Source organism: Hyposmocoma kahamanoa, unplaced genomic scaffold, assembly GCF_003589595.1.
Source record: "Hyposmocoma kahamanoa isolate Upper Pololo Valley unplaced genomic scaffold, ASM358959v1 224, whole genome shotgun sequence".
Classification (NCBI taxonomy): Eukaryota; Metazoa; Arthropoda; class Insecta; order Lepidoptera; family Cosmopterigidae; genus Hyposmocoma; species Hyposmocoma kahamanoa.
The window spans coordinates 5,796,611-5,820,355 of NW_020653743.1; the positions used below are offsets into that span (position 1 = coordinate 5,796,611).

General features: G+C 37.0%; 1 protein-coding gene and 1 non-coding gene across 2 annotated transcripts in view; both read right to left on the reverse strand.

Annotated features, from left to right (window-relative positions):
* Positions 1-3,608: 3,608 nt before the first annotated feature.
* Positions 3,609-23,745, reverse strand: part of LOC113228200 — a 191,772-nt gene continuing 171,635 nt past the window's right edge. Inside the window, exons 5-8 of the mRNA XM_026461444.1 lie at positions 19,510-19,613; positions 12,473-12,580; positions 5,729-5,830; positions 3,609-4,367 (exon numbers count right to left, since the gene is read on the reverse strand). Coding sequence (XP_026317229.1) covers positions 4,232-4,367; positions 5,729-5,830; positions 12,473-12,580; positions 19,510-19,613 — 450 coding nt within the window. The 3' untranslated portion in view covers positions 3,609-4,231. The remainder of the gene's footprint in view (positions 4,368-5,728; positions 5,831-12,472; positions 12,581-19,509; positions 19,614-23,745) is intronic.
* Positions 20,936-21,008, reverse strand: Trnar-acg. The gene has a single exon. It is a non-coding gene; the product is annotated as a tRNA-Arg (tRNA).

The window sequence follows — 23,745 nt, forward strand, 5'->3', positions numbered from 1 at the left end:
GATCCATCCATTGTGTGACGGCGCAACGTGACTGGCTCATCACACGTTTTTTGCAATGCTTTTTTCTACATCACAATAAGTCAGCTTAGCGAGTATCTTAACAAATAAAGAAAGGTAGGAAATCTACCGTCCTTAACACAAACAACGTAATCGATATTTTTAGAGAAATTCAGTTAGTTATAAATATAGCTGGAATCAGCGAAACGAAATCTACAACCCCTAAAAGCGGTTATATAAGTCTTATTTCGTTTCAGTTTCAACGCAGAGTAATTGACATTTTTCAAAGAAATAAAATCTTTCCACCTCACTAGCTCGGAAAACCTTTCTTTCTCATTAGAAACCACGCTAGTGTGGAAAGGTTTTTGAAATTCGAACTTCACTAAACATTTTCTTTCGATGAAAAAAAAACATAATGACACGTTTAACTGCGCGATTTATCGTACATTATTTATGTAATATAAATCCGTTGGTATATTTTTGATGTATGAATGAATAAAACTGATTTGTTATAGTTCAAGTTCTGTTTTTTCGTCTATCATTTTCCTCTCTATAGTGAGGTGAAAAGTTGTGTGTTTCGCTCGGCAGCAAATTTGTTTTGCATCTCGTGCCTTGAAACCCTCGCTACGTCCAGGATTCTATTTTTGAACCAATTCAATCTTAGCCGCTTTCACTTGCTCAGGTTTCAATACAAGCACTTGCGTCAATCAACAACTTTGCAGCCTTGCATAACAAATAACTATAGGTGCTAATATCTCGAAAGTTACCAACAGTTTGTGACAAGAACGGCAGAAATTGTTAAAGGACGGTGGCCAATGTAGCACTGACCCAATAACGAAATCATTCTGCTCAGGAGTATGTAACTATCTTTATTTCTCAAAAAAACCACCGATCATAATATACATTTCAAACATTAATTATTTTTACGGTAAGTTTTACTTGTACATCTAAAAGCAGGCGCGGTCTTGGTTTTACATTATATTATCGAAAAGCCATAGTCAGTGTCAAAGTTATTTTAAATTAAAACTGATAAAAAAGGAGAAGAAAAAGAGTAAATTTGCTACGGATACATCGACATATTTCCCTGGCTAAATGTGCATACTTCTTTTATCTGATTACATAATATTAAATGAAAAAAACATATTTTAGAAAAGGATAATAATATGGCGCTGACTACGGCTCCATGTTTTATTGTCATACAGACCGCGCTGCATATTGTCAGTAGTACCTATAACACCAATGTTCACAGGAGCTAATTATACTTGTTTTCTCTTTAAAACTACCCATTTTATCATAATTCTAAGCCATCGAATGTGGTTTCAAATTATATCACTGGGGAGAAGTATTGTTGCTAGTGTTGCTATATGAAAAAAATCTCGATTTAAAATTTATCACATTCGATAGCTAGATTGACACAATGTTGGTTACATGTACCTACTGATATGATTACTCCCATATGTTTAGCTATCGGACTTAGTCGCAAAGATATGTAACTGCGAAAATTCTAATATCAATGAAGTGTTTCAGATATAATTCAAACATCTATTTATGTATATTTAATTGCAATACGCTTTCAATAAACACTACTCAATGTATTATCCACTACCTAACTATCAATGACTTTTAAAAGACAATAAAATAATTTTGTAAAACTCTACAGAATATTGTTAAAAAATTATCAGTATATAAATAAAATATGTATAGATATCTCGCTAAATCGTAACATGTAGGATGGGACTTGCGTCCGTTACAATAAATAGAAGTTTAATGAATTCATTGACTTGCTTAAAGCCATAATACATGTGTCATATATTTTTAAAGCCAAATTTCATAGTCTGTAAGGTTATGTCGACGTACCGCGTCGATACTTAACTCGATAGACAATAAGATACAATAATAAATATAGTACACAAATAGGTAACAACTTCCTTAGAATTACAGCCTTCAATTTTCAGTGCGAAACCGACAATATTTCTGACAAAATCATTAGAAGGAAGAGTGTGTGGGTGTTGTGGTGGTTTGTTGGTGTTATAACATTGGGTGTGCGCGGGTGGGAATCACTTTTTAAAAGTCCAATGTGAACGTTGAGATGAGATCACGTTTGCGTTTGTTCAAATTCTGTAATCCGCGCCCACGCCTTTTACACTTAAGTTTTTAGTGAGTTGTTGTCTTGCGTATTACGAAGTCATTACGTTTCAATACATACGAAACATTCCACAGGCTGCCATCGCACTTATACCTACAATCGAATAGTACGTGATTACTGAAAGCCGCTCGAGGCGCCTCGATTGCTAATTTACAATTAACTATTACAATAAACTTGAAACATTTAAATATAATTAAAGCATTTTTCTGTCGGCGTCCGATTGCGCAAAAAGTAAGATCATATTTTATGAAATAAATTTACTAGAATATTTTTGCAAGAAAAATTGGTGAATGCATTCGGGAATCTCTAAAGCTCTATTTATATTACGGCGGAACGGAATGGAAGCAAATGTTTGTAACGATATTGTACATTGCAGAATGAACATTATGGTCAATTGTGTTACACTTACAAACTTAGATACGAGCCAAAATCTTCCGCGGAATTCTCGCGCTTGCTCGTATCAAGTTTGTACGTTACACAATTGACCACAAAGTGCATTATGCAATGTACAATATCGTTACAAAAATTCGCTTCCATTCCGTTCCGCCGCAGTATAAATTGAGCCTAAAATGTAAATTTTTGTTATAAATTATTTTACAACACATAATATTTTTCCTACTAATATAAATATTACGTGTTTAGATAGACTTGAAGCGTTGGTTATGAATAAATTTAAATTACATTTATATAATGTAAAAAAAAACTTTAAAGTATATGACTGCGCGAAGGAAACCGACTTAGCCGTCTTGAAGGCTTTTGAGATATTTTACATCATAAACGTACACTTAGCGACTAATCACAACGAGAAATTATGTATATATTTGTTTATAATATTACCGACTACTGGAATTTCAGTGATTATTGTCATAATTACTACTTATACAGCTTTTTGGCTAGATAATACACGTTGAAAAGTACTATAGAACTAAAATAGAACTATTACTGATTAGTAAATCAATTATACTGACACAATAAATTGTTTCAATAGATTACATAATACAACACATAAAATTATTAAGTATCCCATTCATATGGCAGTACTGTGCTCATAATGTTTTATTTCTTAAAATAAAACTAATTGTGTACTTTAGCCTTAATATGTAACACAATATACATACTAAATCATATAATAAAAACATATAATAATAGAATAAATTAGTTACTTAATTATAGTACTGAAAAGCATGGGCGAAGAAATATCTAATACTTATACGAAAATATTTTATTTGAAAATGGAAAGAAATATTTTCGCTTCGTTCCTTCGAGGCCGTCGGGCTCAGACAGCACCTCGTAAATGTAATAAAAAGTTAAACTAAAGAATACATGAAATAAATCCTGCTCCTTTTTAATGTACGTCTAAAAGAAACTTTTCAAAGGAAAGGAATCGAAGCGAAAGACATTAAATTTCCAGCCGGCTGGCCGCCGCAATTGAAACAAATTACTTCTACAACTTCCCAGAAATATCTAAACACAGAGTTCTTTAAGACACGCTTAATTCCTATTAAACATCATTTGTAAAACATTCACCTTATTGTCATACGGTTGCATTACATTTTTATTGTCTGTTTTTTTTATCGTCAAATTCTAATACAATTGAAATTGACGGGATATTTTATAATTGCTCAATTTTGTATACGAATACATGCACTATTATTGTCTTATTTGGAAGTATCGTATTAATTTCCAATATAAGTCCTAGGCCTAGAGCCTTATTATGGACTAGAATATTAAATTCCAGGATACTCTCCTTTCAAATCTTAAACCTATCGAAAAATACAATGCGATTACCTATTCAAAGTGGGTATATTAAAAATTCAGAGCATATCTACATCGAAAACTCTCGCTTTCTTTTATAAGTATAAAAATATTGCAAGAAGGTATAAGGAAAGGAAGCTCGCATTATATAAGAGAATATTTGTCCAAGCGAAAGCGTATAAAAAGATATGCTTCTGATATGGCAATTCATATTGATATTTGGAGTTAAAGCCCGCGAAGTTATTTTGTACAAACGAGAATTCCTCCGTTGAATCTATGTGGTTCTAGAAGATGCTAGAATGTTCTTCCTCTCGGAATGGAGGTGTGGAGGGTTCAGTATACGTAGGGAACGATCTCTGGAGCTGGGTAGTCGAAGAGAGGATGGTAAAAGGCGCGACGGGCCGGCGGCAACATGACATCAGAGTAGCGAGAGAATTGGGATACTTGGCGGCTTCCAGATGGAGGTTTCCTGTAAAAAATATACCATCAAAGACATTGATATTTAATCATCATGATATTTAATAAAAATTAATGTAACAATAAATATAACGACATCTCACGTCAGACTCTGGTAGCTGTAAAGGTACCGATTGAGTGAAAAGCTTCAAAGATCTCTCACATTTTTCTTTGTGTTCGTTCCTGTATTAATAATTATTAAAGACATTGTTTCAAATTCAATTGTAGACAAAATTTGGATTAAAAATATTTATTTTTGTTTTTGTGTTTTAGAAGCTTTAGAAGTGATTAAGTAGATCAGCGGATTTAAGAAGAGAGCCAATAACACCGCTTTTATTTTCCTCAATAAGAACTGTAGTGCTTTCATAATTTTGCGTCTTCGGTGTAATAAGGCCACATCTGCACCTTTCCAGGAGAGAAGTTTATAGTCATCGAGCATATGACCAGATACTCTAAAACTATATAATAATACTGTTTATAGTACATTGCGTATTAAGGGCGGTAAATAAGGAACTACGAACGAGACTATTGGAAGTAGATGACTGAGGGGTTTCGGACTCGAGGTTCGTAATTCTCATACCGCCTGTGAACCATACACGTAACACGTCAGTAGTATGATTGAAGGCTTTTTTCTTCTCATTACAGCCAGGGTTTTATTTAGGGACATTATAGTCAAGTTAAACTGCATGCAATCATATTATTTACATGCAAGTGTGATGAAAAAATGCTACGAACGAAGATGACAACTTTTTATGTTTTTTTGTTGTGTTAAATTTTTGTTGTTTTTATATCTTTCATGTGATGAAAGCACTTTTGATTTATGATCGCATGTGGCTTTATTACACCAAAGGTACGATTTGTATTTGCTTCTGGTGTTAGAGATTCTATGGTCTTCTTAGAGCCTATGCACACAGCGTATTTTATACGCGCCGACGACGCGCGTCATCAGGGCGTGTGATCGCTGTACTCGCGCGTTATGTATCACGCATTTTGATAAGAGATAGTTTTATTTTTAGTTTTATTTGTTAATTTCAGTCAGTTTTTGAAATGAAGCAACTACATGAAATTCTAAGTCTAAATTCCAGTGGAGTATATAAACTCTTTGCTTGCAACGCGATGTTTGCGCGCGTTACCGACGAGCTTAGAACGCGTTTCCCGCACGCGTCTGTATCGCATTTGAATTGACACAAACGAGGGTCTAAAAGCAGATTGTTATCTGCTTTTATCTACGGCGCCGTAAACGCGCGTTCGTGCGTCATCGGCGTGTATAAAATACTCGTACGCCGTGTGTATAGGCTCTTAGTGTTTAGCTTAAAACTAAAGCTATTGAATGAATTATCACTCCAATTTGTGTGTACAAAAGGTACCACTTACTTGCTGTGCCTGGCGCTGGGCTCATCAGCCGGGTATTCCACCTGCAACGTCTGCAGACCACGAGGTTCTTGTTCGCCATAGCTTCCATACACATAGTCGTCACTGCAAGAAAGATGGCTAATTCGATTATCATTTTTAACAACAATAAACTCATACATATATGACAAGGATTTCCTCCAAGAAGAGGGTTTCCGGATTTAGGAGAGCAATTTATGTTTTGGCCAGCGAAAGAGTTGTCTTTTACTTTAGGGAATTGAAGATATTAACTTATTTAGATATTAAGATACTAACCCTTATGAGGCCTACAATTTGTTAGAAAGCAAGTAAATGTTTCCTAGCCGACTTATAAACCAGACTTATCTCCTATTAACCAATTAGTTTTATTCCCTCAAGTCTAAGTCAAAGTAAAATAACCTTTATTTCATAATATACAAATTACACTTGAATTCGTCATATTCATTAAACTTAACTGCTCATTCGTAAGGCAGATTCCACCGAGACGAATAAGCAAGAAATTATAGGGGTTGCTCCTTGTAAATAAACATTTGGACGCTGGATGAGGAAATCCCGGGTTCGATTCCCGATATGGAAACTTTTCTAATTTGGTTATAGTCTGTATACTTTCAAACATGGAACCTATAATATACATAAAAAAAGAGTTAAAAAAAAGGTAAAATTTGAGTTAAAATGCAAAAATTTATATGACTTACAACAACTACGTGTGAGGTATTTATTAAGGATAATGGATTCACCATGTTCACCATATTTTGTGCACATAAATTTAATTTTCATTCTTTTCTACGTTCCCATTCATTTACGTTTTTGAGATGCTCATTTAGATATCTTAGCAGTAGCTCAAGTTACAAACGACATCGTGCGCACCCTGTGTTAAACTGTAAACAAGAAGCGTCCTAGCTATGTACAAAGTCCTAATGAAAACAATATACGGCGCCTACACATGAACATAGAACGCTCTATAAATATGCTCTATATATTTTACGTACAAGGCTATTACAGGCCATCGAACAAGTATATACATCAGATAAACCGTATGTTGTCCTCAAGAGAGCACTTTTTAAATATCTAGGTCGCTGTTGTTTAGTGTTGCCCAATGCAAGACCAAAACAAGACTAAGCGCAGTCTTGGTCTTAGTAGAGTCTTCTTACTTATAAAGCTATCACATCCTATTATTCTAAAATAAAGCAACAATGAGATTTCGTTCACATTTTATAATAACGCAACAGAGTAGGTACATTTTGAATACATATTGACATAGGTGTAGTGTATGCGAACCAAATGATGAAAAATTTACTTTACAAACTTTCACAATATTTTTACTTTTATTTTATTGCATATTTTTACAATATTTTATTGATTGGTTATGATTTTAGGCTTAGTCAATTTTAGATTATCATTAAATAACACTGCTTAGCGTTTGTTATGGGTACAAGAGAGCGCAGCGCTTTAACTTTGTTGTTGGAAGAAACAGTGGTTTTGATACCGATATTAGGGAACGTTTATCATGTCAAGACTGCAAGACGCAAGAGTCTCGTAGACTTAATCTTGTTCTTGCTCAAATATAGCAGGGTCGGTCTTGGTTTTCCTAAAATTAGGTGGTCTTGCCCTTGTAAAAATGCAAGAACAAGACCAAAACTGCAAGATCAAAAGCGGTTTTGGGTAACACTACTGCCAAAGTGACGGCAGACGCTTAAAGGCCGCGTAAAATATTTGCTTACATGTTATTTCTTTTCTCCGTGACGGCGTTCTACAATGTGCCCTGCAAATTTTTCAAATATTACAGTCGGTAGTATCAGCTGTCACTAATAACTGACTGTTACCCTCCAACAAGTGGAAACTACACGGAAGCTGTTACAGAGAACAGTTGAGAATACTATAGCACTGGCAACTTGCAAATGTATCTAACTTTTCGTGTAGGTATCAGATTTGTGTGCTGCGAACGTTAGTATCCACATCCGTATCCGCATTGATCCATGCTGATATCCATTGCGGATATTTGCGTTGTGGCACTCTCCAAAGGGGTGGGGATTACGTCATATTGGGATAATTATAAACCATCCAGAAGCTGCAAGTCGAATAGCAGGTTAGCCGTCGTTCTAGCCTTTGATAAAATTCCAGTATGATGATGAATTTTAGGCAGGTTCATTTATTTGTTAATAAATGTCACAAAACAATTGAAACAATATTAACTTCATTGAATATCACGATGTTTCACTCCTATGATTGTTATTTTCTTGTGAAAGAGTTCGTCCAGGGAAGTACTGCCACCTTACCTATTTCTGCCGCTATGCAGTAGTGTGAGCATTACAGCGTTCCAGTTTTGAAGGATACGGGTGCTGGTGAAATTACAGGCACATTAGATTAGATATGAGCGCCGACAATAGATCAACCGGCGGCGACGTGCCGACGAAAAAGTGTTGGCGGCGGTGGTGTTTCAGTAGTGCGAGCGCGACCATGAAACGAATTTGTATAACGGTGTTTGTTTTTACATAAACCGTAATACAAATACTTTTTAAAAGGAAAAAAATAGAGATGCGCCGAGTACTCGTTTGCTAGTCGGTACTCGGTGTACTCGGCCGTTTTTTTACTACTGGTACTCGGCCGAATAACTCGGTTCATGAAAAGAGTTACTCGGTTAAAATAAAGCATTACAGCTATAGACATAATAAAGTAAAACCAACAATATATTTAAAATAATCAAAACAGATTTATTACTACAGATTCTAGACAATTGTAACAATTTGTAGCAATTTAGTAATTTAAAAAGAAAGTTTACATTATTAATATTTAAAATTTTACAAAGGCAAGTTATGATGTAGGAATACAAGACTTTCTGCGCGTTGAGGTAATAGTCTGTTCTTTTTTTCTTCATACACAATGCCCGCTTCGGAAAATAACCGCTCGCTATATGCAGTGCTTGCAGGTGCACATAAAAACACTCGTGCTAACTGTGCCAGTTTTCGACATCTTGTTTTATGCCCTGCCCACCGTTGGCAAGGAGTCTGCTCTCGCGACAATAAACTTTCATTGACATATCGGTCTAATTCTATAGCAATGGGACACTTAGGATCATCGCGTTCCGGTTGTGTTGAAGCGAGTAACTCGGCCGAGTACTCGGCTCGGCAAATGTTAATACGAGTAATATTCGGTACTCGGTTACTCGGTAAAGCTTATACTGGGCGCATCTCTAGAAAAAATAAAATAACGTATTTTCTATAGTAATAAAATTTTTATCAGTTGGATCAGGCGCTCCGGTCGTACGCACGCGCAGGCTTTCATATTGTGTATGCGTAGTGAAAATGGCGCTTGATCGAACGAACTGAACGGCGCGCCGATTGCATTGGAAATGGGAAAACGCGGCGCTTATATCTACATGGAACTTGTTAACTTATGCCTCAGGGTGTCGGGCGCAGGCAATGGCCTAGATATCTTTGTGATTTAGAGCTTAGGTTGGTACTACAACTGTTATGGACAGGCGTGTCGATTACCACCAAGCGCACGACTTGTTCGTCCCGTCACTTAGTTAATTATATATGTATAAAAAAATAATTGTGTAATTACTCCATTAGTTTGGTATAATTATTAATATAAAGATCGAACTCTAAGAAAAATTCCTTCGGTCCGGCTTGATTCGAACCAGCGCCTTCAGCATACTGTGGCTGACGCTCTTCTAACTGAGCTACGGAACAAACTTACGATCCGATACGATTACGGCCGATATTACGAATCTTTCTAAGTGCTTGTTGCAGATCTGTGTTTTTTGGCTTTTATTGATTTTTTTCCTTTGCCATCTGTGACAAATTTATGAAATCAAAATCATTAAAAAAGCTTATTCAAGTATATTCAATAACGATCTGCATATTTTTCATGAGTTTTTTTTTTATTTTAAATAATCAGTAACTCCGTGCCCGAACGGTTACCATGCTGGACTGCTACGCAAGAGGTACCGGGTTCGATTCCCGTGCCGGGAGAAATATTTGTAAGCCTACATTTATTTCTCGTGTGAGTTTGGATGTAATTTGAGGTTGTGTATGTGTTGTTCATGGCACCCGCGATACAGGGTTTCCCTAGTGTGGGGCTATATAAAAAACCATTTAGAAAAAATGACACTTGACAATTTATGCCTCATGGCGACGGGCGCAGTAGCAGTGCCCCTCAGATCTTTGCGATTTAAATCTCTGAGTGGCGCTGCAACTGTTATGGACAGGCGTGTAGCTTACCTTCAGGCGCACGACTTGTTCGTCCCGTCACTTGATATTATAAAAAATAATAATTACCTATTTAATAACTATGCTTGGCGGCAAAAGTAGGTAAGGTGGCAGTACTTGCCTAGACGAACTCTTTCACAAGGAGCTCTATTTGTGCTACAAGGCCACCTATGACAGGTATTAATGCTATAGTATACGTGGCTGTTTGAGAAACCCCAGGTCCTTGCAAAAGAAGTCCGTTATCTACACAGGATGCTGCGAGAGGCCATTGAAATTAAAAAACATCCTAATTTCAACAGAGAAGATGGTTTCTCCGTACCACCAGTTTGGGATCCAGTATTTCCTCTAATGAAAAATCCCAAACAGACATAAGACTGCAGTACTAATTAATATGTTTTAGTTTATTCTAATTTCTAAAATTAATTAATAATAAATTAAACTTCATAAAAATTCATTCAATAAAATAATTTGTAAAAGTTAATGTAGCGTAAATTGGAATGTTTTCTTTGTAAAATTAAAAATAAAGTATTTAATTAATAACTGTTGTAACTATAGTGAAAAAATAGGGTGGTTTGCTTTAATATTAGACATAACTGGTTGAAGACTGTACCACGTCAGTCAACCGTGACCATGGGACCTGTAAAGGGCCCGAAACGCCGGTTTGTTTGAAAAAACAAATATACGCGATTTAAATCCGGAAAAATAGTTTCTTTTCCTATGTGTAACAATCGCGAAAACCTAAGAACTCGATATTATGTGCTTTTTTATTAAAAAAAATTAAATGCGCATTTGACCACCGTCTCGCGCGACACGCGACATAAGGGCGCGTTCCCACTATGTCGTCACGTTTTATTATGTTGGACGACTGTCGTGTCTACCCTGTTCCCATATTACGACTATGTGTTGTGGACGATTTTTATCGTTGAACGACTGTCGTGACTAGCTGTTCCCACTAGATCGTGACGACAATTTATCGTTTCACGACAGCTTCCTTATCGTTTGCACGACAGAATCGTTTGATGCACTGCAGTCGCTTGTATGTTCTTTTGGAAGCCGGTAGGGTGTGTTCGCTCGAAATGGATGAAGACGAAATTTTAATCTTAATCTCTGTGAGATTAAAACCCAATCAACCCGCCCGTGTTTTCACCAGAATTTTACCCGAAGCGCCGAGTTGTAACCCATTTCTGCCCAACATCGTGGGCAGAAACGAAGAGTACAGAATTTGGTATTAATTCCAACACTAACAACATAATATACAATAACTTGTAACAAATTTCTAAATTTTTGTTACACGAAGAAGAGGCATCTCCACATACTACCTAACCACCTGTCAACCCTGTGGATTCTCAATGAAGATCGATACAAGTGCATACGATCTTTCGTATCATCTTTTGTATCAATTTATTGATGAACTTTTCAAGCGAACCTATTCAATAGAAAGGTAAATCGAACTGTCCTGTTAATAAAGCAACAAATATTTTGTAATAATATGTATAATTAAATTTGAACAAAACTCATTTCACAACACATACTTAGACGTAAATATTTATTGCCCTCTATTTAGGGTTTTAACCCGATTTAAACCCGGTGTTATCAAAATCTCTGGGGACGAACCAACGCTACTGCAAAGCGAGCAGAGGGTCCGGGGTACAAGATTGGAGGGCAGGGAGCAGAATACGTGCGGACAGCGAAAAATAAAAAGTGACGACAATAGGAGCTGCGACAATCTATCGTCATGTTTTTATCGTGACGTTTTTTTTTATCGTCTGACGGCTGTCGTTCTAGCTGTTCCCACTGTGACAACAGTTTGTTGTTGTAACGATAAAAAATCGTGAACGACAGTTAATCGTGTCGTGTTATATGTGAACAACTTCATTCAAAAAGCCACGACACTATAAACTGCACGACAATCTGTCGTCACGACATATTGGGAACGCGCCCTAAGTCAGCCTGGGCGGATATTTAGTACCTATTCGTACACCAGATGTCGGGACGAGTACCAAATAGCTATTTTTGTAACTAATTTGTTTTACATTGACAAGCTGCAATTTGTCAAAGCTACTCTAATTTATAGAGATAACAAACAAATCAACTAGATGGCGCTTATTGCACAGATTTTTATTAGCACTTATTTTTTATTTGTTTACGATTAGTGCCACCTACCCATATTAGGAAGAGTTAATTTATAAATTAGTATATAACACACGATGCCGTCTATTCACACGCATATTTGTCAAAGTTCAGAAAATAATTATAGCTTATGATCAATATTAGAATAATATTAGCAGGAAAAAACCTGATTATTTATATTTCATTTTAATGAGAAATTAATTAATGTCCACGATCATTTATGTAATATAAACTACTTCCTGGCTATCTAGATATAAGACGAAAATTTTGAAATTTTTCACAGCTACGATCTGTAATATGGAGATTAGAAGTTCTCTTGAGTTGATCGATGACTTGTGATGCAATGCACTAGTCACCACAGTTGTTTATAATATTAAAAGGGCATTACCTTCGTCCTGAAGCGAGCTCCTTGAGTTCCTGTTTCTGTTCTGTCTCGTACTTCCTCTGCAGCTCACGGACGTGTTCTTGGCGGATCAATTTCTTCAGGGCTTCGAATCTGCATAACAGATTATTACATTGAAATATGTATCTAACTACCATGTATAATAGAGATGGAAATTTCTTTGACTATGTCTAATAATAACACAACTTATATTTTATTTTATTCGAAACAACAATAAGTGTTAGTAACGATTTACATTGAATATTTTTAGGCAAAGCTAGTTAGCGCCAATTACAGTTGTCCACATTTCCATTTTTTACTATCTAACTTCTGGTAAAAGTAAGGTAAAAGTTAACACCTCAAAAGGAAAAAAAAGTACCCACAATAATGAGTATATCAAAAAAGGTAAAACATAAAACAATAAAGGTTGTGGCAAAAGCAGCAAAGATGTTCCAACTTTAGCACGAAATGTTTGGCGTAGCGTACCCATCATCCGGCGGGTGTCTTGCTATGGTGAGGGGGTTTCGTGTGAAGGTGTCACTTCGCTCTATTTTTGCCAACAAGGCGTTAATGTGAAAACAGAAAATTATCAAAGTGACATTTTGGAGATTGTGGTGAAACCCCCGTCTAAGGGTGCGTTTCGTTTCGGTGCGTTCGCGCGGAGAAGAGCAGACCAGGCCTGCGTTGAGCCGTGTTCCGATTAGTCAAATTTAATCTCTTGGAGGGATTACGCGTCGTGTTACGTATATGTATCGATAAAAAACAGAGCAGCGCTTTTATTCTTATCTTTGGTTTCATTGCATTTGTATGTTGTCAATCGTGTATCCCATAAACATGGAAATTTTTCATTCATTCATTTTGATTCACATACAATGTCGATGACGAGCGAAATTTATGACGTAATATCGCTACCCTACCCGTCACGCCGCCCTCCGCTTCGTGCGCTTCGCTCGGCACCACAGTTTGCTCGACTCCGTTCTGTCCGGCTCGGGGCCGCGTGTTCATATATTTTATTTAAAAGTCCGCTCAGCTCTTACACTGTTTCTAATGATGCGGAGTGGAGATTTCGAGCAATGTGATTGATCAATTCACGGTCCGCTCGTCTCTACTCCACCCAGCTCCGCGTCCGTGGAAACGCACCCTAATTCTTTATTTCACAACAAATAATGGATTTTTAATACGTGCTGTGTTAATAAATCCATCCGTATTACTTATTTCTGTCATATGTCATGTTTGTCAGTTTTCAGCTTTGTTCTTAAATTTTTCAGGCCATTTGCAATTGCAAAATTACTATGAACATTATTTATTTTTTATTTAATAGTTTATTGTACAGGAAAAATACAATAAGTCACAAAGAATACAAGGGAAATTAAAAACAAAAGGTTCTGCTTATTTCTAATAGAAATTTCTTCCTGCAGACCTAAATAAATACACTATAACTAAAAAAACGAGCATATGCGCACACCAAAACAAGAAAAAAATAATAATATAATAATATTAAATTGTTATAAATTATATAAATACTTAGATAAATACATATTTTATAATATAATACCTAAGGTATGGATGGAATAGTAGATAAATAATGCTCTTTAAGTCTCACTTTAAAAATAGCTAACGATTTACTTTCGTCAACAGTAATAGGAAGTGCAAAGTCTGACCGCATGAACTGTGAAGGAGTGAGAATAGAAACCGGAATTGAAGCATGGAAAAGGTAACTGGGACCTAACAAGAGAGCGACAGAACACTAGGTAACTATCGATTACCCAAACTCTTCAGCACAGAACTACAGATATCAACCGAAGTCAAGTACTTGGGAGTAATACTGGACAACAAGTTGAACTGGAACAAACATTTGGACAACAAAATTAAAAAAGCTACTATCACCTTCTGGCAGTGCCATAGAATGGTAGGTAAACAATGGGGACTTTCACCCAAGATAACACTATGGTTCTACACTGCGGTGATAAGACCCATGATTAGTTACGGCGCGACAGTATGGTGGCCACGAACCAAGCTGACGACCGCAACCGACAAGCTGGACAAATTCCAAAGACTCGCTTGCATGGCGACGACCGGCTGCATGAGGACAACTCCAACTACGGCCCTCGAAGCGATGCTGGACCTTCAACCCCTTCCACTGTTCATCAGACAGGAAGCGGCGTCAACAGCAGTGCGTCTAAACAGAGTCGGCCTTTGGAAGCACATGAGGACACCACATACAGAAATCCCTTATAAGACTGTCAATGAGGAACCGCTACTGGAGGCGGTTGTGGATAAGATCCCAAAACAATACATCTTTGACAAAAAATACAAGATACAATTGTTTGAAGATCCCAACGAAGGACTGAACCCCAGAGAGGTCCGAGTCTTCACTGATGGATCTAAAACAAACTCAGGAACAGGTACTGGGGTATTACCAGAAGACCTCAATATCAGGATATCAGCACCGCTTGGTGACCACAACACAGTATTCCAGGCTGAATGCATGGGCATCAAGTTGGCGGCAGAAGCAATCATAGCGAGAAGAGTAATGAACTACTCCATTCGAATACTCTCCGACAGTATGTCAGTACTTCAAGCACTGAATAGCTATGACATAAACTCAGGGCTCATTTACGAATGCCGTGAAGCACTCATGAAGGCATGTATACAAAACCACGTAACTCTACAGTGTATTAAAGGACACAGCGGCTCACGTGGCAATGACGCAGCAGATGAACTAGCCAGAAAAGGGTCGGAGACGGACGCTGTAGGACCAGAACCGATAGTGTCCCTCCCCTGCCAATGGTCCAGAACAACTATACACAAAGGTACAAAATCTTCACATAATAATACATGGACCACCCTTACGGTTTGTAGATAGGCGAGGGAAGCACTCCCAATGCTCAATGCAAGTCTAACTCGAATACTAATTAAACTTAAAAGGCAAGAGCTTCGCACTCTAACTGCCGCCCTAACGGGTCATGCTCCATACAATAAACACCTTTTCAATTTAGGTATCACCGACAGCCCTTTATGCAGAGCGTGCATGGAAGGGAAGGAAACGGCTGCGTACATCCTACTTCAGTGCTCCGGCGTGGCCAACTACAGGGCAAAGTACCTTGGGAGTGCCAAGGTCGCTCCCCGAAGTCTTCAGCAAACCAAGGAGGCTGCTGTGATTCCTGGAGGAGCTTGGGTGGCACGAGTAGGACCCTGCACCCACCACACGCAAAATAGGCGCTTTGTCGTCATGTTGCGGATACCAGCCCGTTGCACCAAGTACCAAGTACCAAGTAAGAGAGCGACAGCGTTTATCCTGGGACCTAAGGAAGCTGAAACGCTCTTTCAGGTACTCGGGACACACAGGGTTATGGAAAATAATATAAAGAATGGAGACAATATGCAAATTCCTGTGGAGACGGATGCGAAGCCATTTGAGCTGACTGCGGAAATGTGAAATTCGGTCATATTTGCGAAGCCCAAAGATGAACCTGTATGTATAATATATAGGTTTTGCAGTCGTTCAAGCTTATTTAGCAGCTCTTCAGTACCATCCAAATAGCAGGAATCAGCATAGTCTAAGAAGGGCAAAATAAGTGTTTGGGCTAAACATACTTGGTTTCTAGAGGTAAAACGTTTTGGAGGCGCTTAAGTGAGTGCAAGGAGAAATGGACTTTACGACTGACTTCATTAATATGTAGAGTCCAAACAAAATTACAATCTAAAAGCAAGCCAAGATTAGTTGCAGTAGAAGCATAAGCAATAGGCATGGAATTATATGCTATAGGTGGGACAGAATATAGATGCAATATGCCACGCATATACCCACTTCCCACAATCATAGCCTGTGACGTTTTGGGATTCACCAATAAACCAAAAGACTCGGCCCAATGAGCGATGCTTCGTAAATCAGCATTAACCGCTTCAACGGCTGTAACGACATCAGACGCTTTAAAACTGCGGTATAGCTGCAAATCGTCAGCATGGAGATGAAAGTTTGAAGACAGCGCAAAAGTGACAGAGTTAATGAAAACAGAGAAAAGGAGACGGGAAAGAACACCACCCTGAGGAACGCCAGCAACTAAGTCACACCAATCAGAGGAAGCCTCGTCAGAGCGAATACACTGCAAGCGGCCTCTGAGGTAGGAGTCGAACCAAGCTATAACCGAAGGAGAATTTTAATTGGATACACTGAAAAAAGTTAATAACTAATTTGCAAACATTATGAAATGCGAAACCGAACAAACTCCAACTTTCCTGCCCAACCTTCAACGTGGTTATTACGAAATCATCGACGATTTTCAACTCGATACGGAATTTATTTCGTAATCATTGCAACAATTTCGGAAGTCTCACAATATACATATACAAATATCCAGGGTCTTCGTGGAACACGTTTATGTGCAATAAGGATCTGAGTTGCGCAAGATAATATCAAGGTACATTTTTGTATAAAAAAATTAGGGAGTTGCTGAATTACTATGATCACTTCTGTGGATTAATACAATATGGGGATTTGAGGAATTGTATGGTATGGTAATAAGCACAAATAAAAAATGATAGTCAAAGTAACTATATATTCTTTACAAAGCCGTATAGTAATTTGATTTCAATCGTTTCAGAAGTTATGGAAAAAACAAAAACAGTGTTGTACTAAAAACTGTAAAGGTGCCTGCAGATTTGCTCCATTTTGTGACGTGTCGACTACAAACTACATAAAATACGATATTGATTACCTGCTTCTTACACATTTACTCGATTTTGTCTGATCTCTCATGTTGATCGTCAAAAAATCGAGGATATCGGTAGGAACTTTAAAATCATTTACAGTGTTGTTAGCTATAGCTTTTTGTATAATTACAGTTTTTAACACGAATTAATTTTCAGTTGGAGTTATGTTTTGAGTTTCTGAATTACTTGTGATCTTTTTAAGCTGTTGACTCAGAGTCATAATGCTCAATAAATAAACAAATAATAATGATATTTGTGTGTTTACAAAGAATTTGTATTGTATTTGTGGTTTTTATGCGAACGGCGCAGCACTACTCTCTCGTTAATATCACTATATTGAACAATGATTTTGAACAATTAATAGAGTCTGACAACAAAGGGTTGACAGTAAAATTTATAGGTACAAGCATTGACTTACAAATAAATGGACGACGGGTCTAATAAAAAAACCACGAAAAAAATGTCCCAAGTCAAACTATTTAAACGTAGTGACATGTAAAGGAATATGAAAAAGCTAAAACGTTGAATTTAAATTGTAATGTCATCGCAGTACTGTCTAAGCTTGCTTGCTTCGCTGTCAGTCGAACAAACGAAGACTAAAGCATGAATGACGCTCTGTATACGATTTTAACGCGCTATAAGTTCGGACACTTTTTAGCGCGGACCCGACGTCCATATAATTGTAAGTCAATGGATACAGGAAATAAAAATGTAAAACTAAATAATTCGCACAATCACAGCAAAAACAAAAAAAAAACTTCTTGTCAGTGTGTATCTGCCTCTTTTTATTATAAGTAAGATTGGTGCGATTCAAACGATGGCCCATCTTACACCGCATGGCGGCTTCGGTCGGAAGCGGTCGGCGTGGCTGAGTTCCCACAATAGTGTAAGCTATCGATTCGATCAGAAGATCAGTAAACGAAAGGTTTGACTTTGGTTCAGAGGTGTCAAATTCGAGCCAAAAAATAAGTCGTGCATATTTTGGAGAATTCTCGCGCAATCTCGGAAATTCCGGAGCTACCGTCTCGTATCTAGTTTGTACGTTACACAATTAACATAAATATCATTATGCTGTGTATAATTTTGTTACAAGAATTCGCTTGCCGTTCCGCGGTATGTCAATTGAGCCTTAGTTCAGTGTCAAACAATGTAAGTCACTTTTAAAAACTACGAATTTGAAGGCTACGTAAACGACGTAAGATACAAATTTTAAGAAATAATTTTGACAATTTGTGTATACTGGATAGAACTAGCAACAGGATAAATTTAGGTAGGTAGTTGAAGAAATATACAGAATCCCAGAAACCGACACCGAATCCGAAGGGGGAATAATCTTAGTACAGAGTACTAAAAAACCGACCTCAAAAGTTGTTGGTATTACATCCATTTGCAAAGTTTTATTGAAATCGGTTACCGGTTATTCCCTAGTTTGCTACCTTTTAATTTTCTTTAAATTCAAATAGTAGGTACCACTACTGAGGTTAACCGATACCGGTTCATAAATTTGTTATCGCGTAACATACATACATACAAAAAAAACATACAGTCGAATTGAGAACTTCCTCCTTTTTTTGAAGTTGGTTAATAAATAACACAACTTGAGTTCTATGGACGACAATACAACCTCACCCAAGATTAACCACTACGGCAGCACGAAGTCCAACACCATCAACGTTCATTCCTAACTACGCTACCTAACCGCCTAATTAAATAACTAATTACTTCTACTACATACTTTCTGTCACACGCTGCATAGCCAGCAGGAATCTGGCCACTGGTTTTTATTTATTGATTTGTGCAAATATAGACTAAAGTCAATAATTTCACAGTACGTAAATTTACACGGGCAGTTTAGACATGTATACAAAGTTAGTATAAATCGTTGCCTTAGATGAACAGACTATCAACTAAAAAATGTGGACCTTTTACTTCAAAATGCAGTCCTATTAAAAAATCTTTCTAACTAATAAGGTCATATAACGATCGGACGTGAAATGGCGCTGGAGGCAGGACAATGTCTCTGAACTTTTTGCACGTTCTGTCCCCAAACTTTGGGCAACACAGTCGTATTCAGTATTACACACGAAGCTGTAGTAGTCAAGACGCCATCTTTTCGAATCTTTCATTTTCAATTTGAAGAAGTCCCCTGGGACTTCAGTTTTTTTGTTGCGACTGGTTGGTCTTCCTCTCCACAATCCCGAGCGTGTCACTTCCTTAAACAGTGCCCCCTAGTATGTCCGGGTCAAATTTATTCTGGGTTGATGTGGTGCCAATGAGCAATGTGCAATTTTGAAACTTTTTATATCTACGTAAAACCTATCGTATCGTACCTGTCACGCTGAGGAGGCACCATGAAGGTGGGTCGTGGCCGCGAGGGTCCGGAGTACCGAAGGATCTTGCCAGATGTGTGGGGAACATTCAGCATGCCGAACATCTAAAACAAAACGATGGTTTTAATACAGCTAAGCTCAGTCCAGAGTATTAAAAAAACTTCAAAATGTCGTGGAATTACATCTATTTGCTAAGTTTTATTAAAATCGGTTACCGGAAAGTGAGCGAAAGTTTGCCATCTTAGAGGTGGAATACTTTCTTTAAATTGAAATGGGACCAGTATTAAGGTACCTTCTTTCCAACAATAAAACAATCAACAAAATCGGTTCACAGAAAAGAGTTATCGCGTAAAATGTATGTACATACAAAAAAAACAAAACATACAGTCTAATTATTGAGTTCTTAGGTTTTCGCGATTGTTACACATAGGAAATGACACTATTTTTCCGGATTTAAATCGCGTATAATTGGTTTTTCAAACACAGCCGAATTGCGAACCTCCTCCTTTTTTTGAAGTCGGTTTAAAATAAATTAGTAATTTCAGGAAATTGTTATGTGGAGGGTAGTTTTCGATAGACAGAGGGTAGGTAAATTATCCGGTCATTGACTTTTTAAAAACAGTAAAGTAAATGTATGATGTGAGGTAAACTATAGGTTGTTATGTAAGGAAAGTATAGGTGACAGATTCTGCCGCCGCTATTGGTTGATTGTGACTAAAAATCAAAACCAAAAATAATGTTTTCACTTCTCATGCTCCTAAAGTTCGTATTTTAGCTGGGTGTAGGCTCCATAAAATAGGATTTTGTGCTCTAGTGAATAAAATAAGGAAAAACCATCACATTCAATATGTCTTATTGTTGTAATTTTACATTCAATTTTAATTAAATAGTCGTTTATTTGTAATATTGCTGTTTAATTTCCTCGCAATCGAAGTGAAAAGCAGTGTATAACTCGTTCATAAAACCCATTTTACCCTCGACTTAAGGATATACTCGCCTCGGGTAAAATGACGCGTTATACAATTTTTTCAATTCAATTGTTGTACAATCTACTATTAAAGAAATGAAATTAAAAAATATCTACTTTTCTCTTGTGGTAATTTCTTATCTTATCCATCTAGGAAAAAATAAATATAGTGACACATCGGCCTTTGTTTCCTACTCATGGCAGTATAAACAACAAATTTTTTGGAAAATGTCACATGCGTCCTTTCAACAAACGGCGGCAGGATTCTTTTCATTATTTATTTTTTCCCGTACTCAGTACAAAAAACAGTACAGCGATCACTAGCAGATACGTGTTATTTAAAATATAAAATCCGTTAATAAAATTTAAATTATGTACAAAGAAATGAAATGAAATTATATTTATTTATACGAAAACGAACAAAAAAAAACCAAAAAACGGCGAATATATTGAAGTTTCCGACCCTGCCAGGATTCGAACCTGGAATCTTCTGATCCGTAGTCAGACGCGTTATCCGTTGCGCCACAGGGCCTGTTACATACTCGGTTCAAATTATTGACTGCTTGGGGCGCGCAGCCGCGACCAACGCGGTGACGTCACGACTATACAGAGTGGGTAGAACACGCGAAATTTATCGCAGTCCCAATTGATAATATCATCTCTTTATTGTTGTTATTTTATACTATTGTGTTATGAAATTTTCGGCAGCGGGAAGTTTATATGGAAAAGTTATAAAGGTGTTTGTTATTCAGTTTCGATGAAACTTAGTAGATATTAACGCGAAGTATGTATAACAGGGTACTCTAAAGAAACCGCGGGCAAAAACGATTACCTACTTAAATTACAATTTTTTCTATTAAATTGTATGTATGACAGCCTGAATATAATTGGTGGTAGATTTGTTTGGTCTGCGATGGCAAACATATCAAGCTAGTTACACATTCACGTATCTAGTTTCGTTGCTCTTGAGGCGATATTCGAACAAAAGTGTATATAGCTTGATATGGTGTACTGTACATATTGGAATTATTTTTTTCGTATTTAAAATCGCGTAGATAATAATTAGTCTTTGCATATCAATTTACCTTTCAATAATATACGTGTATATTTGTTATAATTATTAATACAAAGATCGAACACTCTGAAAAAATTCCTTCGATCCGGCCGGATTCGAACCGAACGTCTTCTAGCAAACCGTGCCAGACGCTGTGCCAACTAAGCCACGGAACGATGGAACGAATTTCTCTGTGTTTGTTTGTCGGATTTGTTTTTGTATTTTTTTTGTTTTCCAATTTTTTTAGCCGTAGCGCCATCTATGAAAGTATTTCGTCAACCAGTTATATCTAATTGAAAGGATCCCCGGATGGATGAATCGAAAGAATCTTTTCTAAGTCTTTGTATATCTTTGTATTAATAATTATAACAAACTAGTGGAGTTATTTCACAAGAAACAAATGAATATCAATTCAATTAAAATTTATGTGCATATCATTGACTTACAATTATATGGACGTCGGGTCCGCGCTAAAAAGTGTCCGAACTTATAGGGCGTTAAAATCGTATACAAAGCGTCATTCACGATTTAGTCTTCGTTTGTTCGACTGACAGCGAAGCAAGCAAAATTAGACAGTACTGCGATGACATTACAATTTAAATCTAACGTTTTAGCTTTTTCATATTCCTTTACATGTCACTACGTTTAAATAGGTTGACTTGGGCATTTTTTTCGTGGTTTTTGTATTAGAACCGTCGTCCATTTATTTGTAAGTCAATGGCGCATATATAATATTTTATTTACTAAATATCCAGCCGTGGTAGCCTAATGGTTTGACTACAGTCTTTCAAGCATATGCCGCGGGTTCGATTCCGGGCTTGTTCCTCTAAGTTTTCGGAATTTATGTGCGAAATCATCGTAATGAATCCTGCACGCCGAAGAAGGTTCATAACCCTCGGCAAACGTGTAAAGTCCCCAACTCGCACTGGGCCAGCATGGCGGTCTATCGCCTCCTCGCCTGAGAGTAGATCCATACCCAGCAGTGGGATGTATAAATGGGTTGATGATGGTTGATGGAATATCATGATTTGATTTTCTTTTTCTTTTTTTACGACCTCTGTAGCCGAGGGGCTTGCACACCGGTTTTCATGGCGTCGCCATCTCCGAGGTCCTGTGTTCGATCCCCGGCCGGATCAAAATAGAAATTACATTTTCTATATTGTCTCGGGTCTGTGTGTTTGTGGCATGGAGAATATAACCAGAAATAGAGATGAAATAAGGGCCATACATTGCTGGTAACTCATTAGTGATACATCACATAAAAATATCTATCATAAAAATATCTACATTAGAATTAGAAATTACAAATTAGAAAACTGAAATGGTACAGCGCCAACAACTGGCCTGTGTGTACGTCTCCGTATATTCCAAAAATATTCTGTATTTATTGTAATAAAGATAATATCTCTAACAATGGCGTGCTGTTCCATTTGATGGTGTGGGACAAACAGCAAAACGTCTAATTACAAAAACGGAATCAAATCAAAATTAAAATTTAAATATTCAATATGTAATTTTGCTCAAATTTTGCAAAAAACTGGTCGATTTGAAGTGAAACAATTGACAAAACCCATTGACGACACCTATACAGTCTAACTACCTAGCTGTAGCTAGCTGGCTATACAACAACACCCATTGACGATACCCGTCAATTGTTTCGAATTCGGGCTGGCCAATCGAGCGCAGTTGTCACAGTAATGATTTGACAGAATAGTTTTCAAACAAATTAAATGACATTTCATCTCTATTTATGGTTACATACTCGATGGTTTGTGGAATCGTCGTTGTTTCCAATTTCCATAACATAAATGTGATGTTGTCTAATATTTTTATATGTACTTATTTATTATTTATATGATGGTTTAGTACCTCGATATTCATGTATTTTTTGTGAGAATATTCCACTAATTTGTTATTATTATTTATTTAGCCACCTTACATATTTTTGCCGCCAAGCAGTAATGTGAGCAGTAATTAATTACAGGTACATGGGACTTGTCAACTTATGTCTCAGGGCGACCCTAAGATCTTTGCGATTCAAAGCTCTGAGTGAGTGCGGGTTGATTGGATTTTAACCCACTGCCCATCTCTGTATATTGTAAAGTTACATAAGTGTGTGAGTTATTATAATATTTCTTTGTATAGTTAGTATACTATACATAAATTTAAAAAAAACTATCTGATAGGCCTCTGTCATCAAGAACATTTCAGTAAT